The following is a 6000-nucleotide window of genomic DNA, read 5'->3' as shown; positions in this document are numbered from 1 at the left end:
ATTTTAAAGAACCTTTTCCTGGGTAGGATTTGCATATGTCAGGATTTGTCTAAGGCCTGTGAAAACCAAAAGAAAATGGCTATTGATTAATAAAGTCATTGATCTAGGTGTTCCCATATGCACACTACCAACGTTTTTCAGGTCCCATCGCATGCATGATTGCTCATTTTCTGACAGTTACCCAAAATAATACTAATATTCCAAGTTTTCACCTGGACCACAAGCCAGAAGTATTTTATCAGCTACCAAAGACCTCAGAGCTATTGCTAAGGCTGACTCTATAGTCCCCATTAAGAGCTAGCTCAACAGCACTAACCCTTGAAATTAACTGCGTTGTTTTATTCATTACAGATACTGCAGAGGTAAGAAAATGAGAACAACCTCTACTGAATAGGGTAGATCATTAAGCACATCTTAATTAACTGTTTTTAAAACTAATTTTAGAAATTCTAAAACATGAGGGGTTAAAAGTATCTTATAGACCCATTGTGCCATCAACCTTCCAAAATGTGAATCCTTTGGAAATGCCACTTGACTTCATACCAAATGCAGTGGCAGATGGCAATTACTTTTAAAATTTGACTAGAGAAGTAGCTACCTCTACTTGTTGTCTATCAGTTTTTTTAGCATCCACACAGCATATAAGTGACCAAGTTCCATTTCTCCTTGTCTGAAAGCTAGTCAAACTCATGTCTAACACCTCCAGAATGAGTCCTAGTTATCCAGTTGTCCTTAAAAGGTCGGGGAGAGGGATGATCTTTATCATTCTGGTGGACATATGGTCCATAAATGAAATCAGGATTCAGGGGCTAGAAAACAGATACATGACTCTAGCATAATGGCTGGGAAGAGATGACAACAATTTCATGTCACATGTATCCTCATTTCTCAGCAAACTGTTCCTCTGGCAGTGAAAGACCCCAACAAGGGCAGAGCTAATTTTCCTCATGAGCAACATCTCAACTTCTGTTATATGTCCTGTAGGGCTGCTTGGGATCTCATGCCCAGAAATAGAGGACAGCAACCAAGTCCACAGCACTTGCACCCCTTTAGGGATCCTGATTGGAGTCCTTTGCCGTGTTACTCCCTGAACCTTTTAGCCATATGTGACCAACCATTCTCAGGCACACTTGGACCACCAAGCATGCGGTCATCAGCTATCACATCTTCAGTGTCAATACCTCTGATCACCTGCAAGGAAGCAGGAAAAGCAGATCTGATTTCTACTGTGTCATTAGAAAAGCTGGCTAAGAGATGGATGTGATCAGACCAGGGTTCTCTCCTCCCCCTCATTTTGCTCATTGCTGCCCTTTTATAAACCCCTTGCTACTACGGACACGACCAGTGTATTTGCCTGGGCTCATTTCTCCCACGTTTACCCCCTCCGACGGCCGTGGGCCCCCTGGTACGGACCTGGGCACGCCACTTCTGTGGGGCTGGAGCCGCCCCCCTGCTCTGCCCACGGTGGGGCTGTGACACCCATCCACGGCAGCCCTGGACCGGCGGCGGGCGGGCGGCTGAGAGGGTCGGCAGCAGCTGCACCACAGAGCCCGGGAGTCCCATTTCTGCCGCGTCCGGCGGGTTGCCGGGGGGAGTCTGTCCTGTCGGTGTGAGGGACGCTCCCGCCCGCCCGCCGAGCCGGGAGTCCCGCTCCGGGCGGCTTGCTCACGGTGACCGCGGGCTGCGAACGTCAGGGAGGAACCCGTCACCATCGGGAGATGCCGGCATATATAGGGGATGCAGGGGATTCGCCAGCGCCGGTCGATCCCAGCCGCTCCGCGCCGGGCAGCGGGCTCCGCAGAGCCATGGCCCCCGCCCGGGCGGCGGGGCGAGCAGGTGAGGGCGGCGGGGCCGGGAGGCCGGGGGCGGGCGGGCTGGCTGGACATCCCGACAGCCCGCACTTCCCGACGCCGCCACGCTCTTCGCAGGTGCCGTCGCGGCGCTGGCGCTGCTGTGGCTGCTGGTCTGCGGCCCGGGGGACTCCGGCTGCCACCTTCTGACCGTGGCCGATCTCTTCGACCGGGTGATCCGGCACTCGGGCAGGATCCACAGCCTCTCTACGACGCTCTACACCGAGCTAGTGAGTGCCAGGCCGGTCCCTCTGCAGCGGAGCGGGGCTGCGCCGCCCTGGGAGCGGCTGCCGGCGGGGCAGATGGGGGAGGAAATGGGGGGATGGAGGGCAGTGGTAGTAGTCTCGGTATATGTTTACGTTTTCTTCCCCCGTAGGAAAAACACTTTCCTCCCCGTGACAATGAGCTGGGAAAGCCCGCTCGAAAGTGCCACACGTCGGGGATGCTGACCCCCAACGGCAAAGAATACGCCCAAAAAATCCCGGTAAGGGGGGAAGGCGGCGGGCAGAGACAGGGCTGAAGGGGATACAACGGGGCTTGAGGGGCTGGAAGAGGACTCCGCGGGTCACACTGCCTCCTTTCTCTCTTCTGAAGAAAGGGGAAAATACCTCCCGTCCCGTCGGAACACCCAAATTCATCACACTGTGATGATTCCCTTCGGGCTGGAGATAGGCAGAGAGGCTTTTATGTCGCCGGAGCTTCATCAATAATGGAAGGAAGAAGCTGCTAAGTTTTGACCCCAAACAGGTGCACATCATAGAAGTACTGCATATGAATCATTAGTTTGTTGTATTTTAAAAGCTGCATATGGTTATCTATTCTCGGATCATAATATTAGTTCTAATAAGGATATTGAAGTAGTAGTTTGTCAAAATGACTGAGAGACAGACATCTTTTGATTTTGTTGTGGCAATCTCTGTGGAATGGAAACTTAGAACACACCCTGTGTGTATGTGGCAGAGAAGTTAAATTAATCAGTGTCACTGCAAAGTACAAAAAGCAATCAGGAGAAAGAAACAACAGTCATTATCTCAACTGATAAGGGGAAAAGAACAGCAAATTGGTTTAGACAGTCATAATGGCAAAGAGAAAAAAATCATTATTAGTTTAAAGAAGAGCCAGAAGAGTTTCTTCAGACAGAGAAAAAGCAAATTGTGAAGTCAGGGATACAGCAATGAGAGAAACTTTTGCCTCTTGGAAGAGACAGACAAAGACAAATGTTAACGTTTTTGATTTTGGTCGTGATGGAGCGAGGAGCTTCGCCCAAGATGCCCAGAAGGTCCCCTGGAATGGCAAAGGGAGATGAGGCCTTGCCCCTGTTAGCTGAAAACTAGACAAATACTACTTCTGGGTGTTATTATATATAAGCAAATAACCAGTGAGAGAGTGGCCTTTAAGTATTGAATTGCAGATATAAATCTTAATCCTGCTGAGATTTCACAATGAGTCTGTTTAACATTATTCATATGATCTACTGCAAAGTAACAGAGCTTTATGGTTTTAATTTATAAGAGAGAAGAACTAACTCACTTGATACTGAAACTTTTGCAAGCCTGGAAAGAACCACTTTCCCACTTTAACCAGCATATTGAGCACCATCAAGAGCTACCTGATGACAGCCTTAGCAAAGCTAAGCAAATCAGCAATATGGTACATGAGCTGAAGACTGGAGTTGAGAAAGTAACAAAAAAGGTAAGATTTTTGATGTAGCTTTTATTTATACCAGTTATGTGGCATGACTGACTTTGGGGAGGGGGCAGTGTCTGCTCCCACTTGGGCTTGAAGGCTCTGATCCAGAAAAATGCTGGTCTTTGTTACAGATACAGGCACCTTTGTGTCAAAGGATATGACTTAGTTTATCGATTGGCACATACATAAATGGTATTATAGATTTCGATATCTGACAAGCAATATTTAGTAATATTAAATATATGAAAGAAAGACACAAGTACAAAGACTAGAGCCTTCTACAGCTTCACATATGAGCCACTTGACCTTTCTAGGGTAGTAGAGGAGATGTGGGTAGGGCATGATAAATGCTTAATTGTTTTCAGTTTTATTTGGATTTACATTCTAAGTAATTCAAGTATCACTGCTGTCTGCTGAAAAGAGCTCTTTCCTAAGGCAATAATTTTATGCTGGGATAAGTTCTCCAAGACAACAGTGACATTGCTTAAGTCCAGTGCCAATCACAAAACAATTTCAAAACTCCATTCCAAATTCTGGCAGATCATATATAAACTATAGGATGTATTTTTGTTATTTCCATTTCTGTCTTCTCATTACTAGCTAGTAGTCCTGATCTTTGCATTTCTTGTGCATTCATATCTAAACTTATTTGTAGTTTTGGCTAAATCAATGAAGGCTGTGTGCCCATTCTCCGCAATGGCCACACTGCCAAGGTGCCCATTTCACCACAAAAAGTGATTAACAAACTAGTATCTTACACTAGTAGATCACCTTTCAGCTTTATGAAAGGTGAGTTTTAAAATGGTAAGTAGCTTATTACTAGGATAGACTGAATTGTACCCTGCTCTAAAATGCATCCCTGATTAGGGTCACTCAGAGCTACAAATAGAAACCCTGTTTTCCAAATGCAGCAATGGTTTAGGGTTAAAATGGCCTTAAAATTCAGACGTGTTCAACCTCAAAGCCTGACCTTTGCTTCATTCTGTAGCTGAAGCAAGCCATCAAACTCTAAATTAGCTACACACTTTTTGTATATTTACTTGCTTTATTTTATCTAAAACACCTTTGAAGGAATTACTAAGAAGGAAAGCTTTGAAGTATTGACCTCTCTTTACTATGGACTTACCACAGGTTAGGAATATAATTACAAAAATTAAGCAAACAATGCAAATGCATTCCATATTTTGCAGCTGTGTTTTTCTGTAAGACAGAAAAATTCTAAACTTGCTTCTGTTGTGAAGCTCCTACTCTGAGAGGTGATCACAGTCTGCACAGTTCACCAGGTTAAGCAGCACTGGTGGATGCTCACATTAGAAGCTTCCCTTCACAAAGCTCATTAAAATAAATGGCTAAAAAATCTCAAGACAGATTTGCTATAATTCTTCAAGAGGATTACCAAACAGGGGTTCCTCTACTTAAACTCAGATGGAGCTACATCCCAGTATTCATTACTAGAATATCAAATCATTTCAGTCTAGTCTAAAGGTTGTATAGATACCATAAGGATAAAAAATGTTTTTCTATGTAAGGAGCTTTACATATATCTTCAATAAGTATGTGAAAGATCTGGAGTAGCACATCCCAACATAGTGATGCCTCAGTTGACTTCTGCACTAGCATTTTCAAGATTCGTTGTATGTGTAGTTACAAATTGTTCTTCTTTTCCTGATTTCAATACAGATGCAGTCAATGGGGATCATCAGCAACTCGTTAAATGGAATGGCATCATCTGAAGGCACTGGTTTATCAATTAGTAATGAAGCAAACATGATGAGTGACTCTGACTTCATCCACTGTTTCAGGAGAGACTCCAATAAAGTACAAAGCTACTTAAAAATTCTCAAATGTAGGATTATGCCAGAAAATAGTTGCTGAATTGTAATCCCTTGACAAGTAGTCTTCAGCATGTTGCTTATAAAGATACAAAAATAGAACTTATAAATCATCACATTTACAATAATTTTAATGGGAAAGTGGTTTTGAAATCCTTTGGCAGCTATTTGACACAGTTGACCAATGTAGATGAAATACTAAATAAAGCATTATGTGTGTATGTGGGTTAATGGACCTGATAAAAAGGAGTACTCTAGCAGTAGATAAATAAATGTCCTTGTACGTTACACTGTGACAGACTATATTATGGCTGATTCACAGTTTAGATATATACATAGAATCATAGAAAAGCTTGCGCTGGAAGGAACCTTAACAATCATTTTGTTACAATCCCCCTGCCATGAGCGGGGACACTTTCAACTAGATCAGGTTGCTTAGGTCCCCATCCAACCTGGCCTTGAACAGTTCCAGGGATGGGGCATCCACGACTTCTCTAGGCAACCTATTCCAGTGCCTCATCACCCTCTTGAGTAAAGAACGTCTTCCTAACATCTCATCTAAATCTCTCCTCTTTTACTTTAAAACCATTACCCCTTGTCCTATCACTGTTTGCCCATGTATAAAGCAA

The 6000-nt window shown here is 44.2% G+C and overlaps 1 protein-coding gene across 1 annotated transcript; it reads left to right on the top strand.

Annotated features, from left to right (window-relative positions):
• Nucleotides 1-1718: 1718 nt before the first annotated feature.
• LOC108504328 (prolactin-like) lies at nucleotides 1719-5538 on the top strand. The gene is made up of 5 exons (XM_017829150.1): nucleotides 1719-1836; nucleotides 1929-2080; nucleotides 2227-2334; nucleotides 3363-3542; nucleotides 5220-5538. The coding sequence occupies exons 1-5, from the start codon at nucleotides 1719-1721 to the stop codon at nucleotides 5412-5414; spliced, it is 753 nt and encodes a 250-aa protein (XP_017684639.1). The 3' UTR covers nucleotides 5415-5538.
• The last annotated feature ends 462 nt before the right edge of the window (nucleotides 5539-6000 follow it).

This window comes from Lepidothrix coronata, unplaced genomic scaffold (assembly GCF_001604755.1).
Source record: "Lepidothrix coronata isolate B3197 unplaced genomic scaffold, Lepidothrix_coronata-1.0 Scaffold159, whole genome shotgun sequence".
In the NCBI taxonomy this organism is placed as follows: Eukaryota; Metazoa; Chordata; class Aves; order Passeriformes; family Pipridae; genus Lepidothrix; species Lepidothrix coronata.
Note: the sequence above shows the minus strand (reverse complement) of the source record. Positions and strands in the feature narration are given on the sequence as shown.

Bases quoted from the DNA above. Each gene is read 5' to 3' on its own strand.
- LOC108504328 (XM_017829150.1), top strand. From the start codon at position 1,719: ATGCCGGCATATATAGGGGATGCAGGGGATTCGCCAGCGCCGGTCGAT. The intron at 1,837-1,928 runs GTGAGGGCGGCG...CGCTCTTCGCAG, and splicing joins CCGGGCGGCGGGGCGAGCAG to GTGCCGTCGCGGCGCTGGCG. The intron at 3,543-5,219 runs GTAAGATTTTTG...ATTTCAATACAG, and splicing joins TTGAGAAAGTAACAAAAAAG to ATGCAGTCAATGGGGATCAT.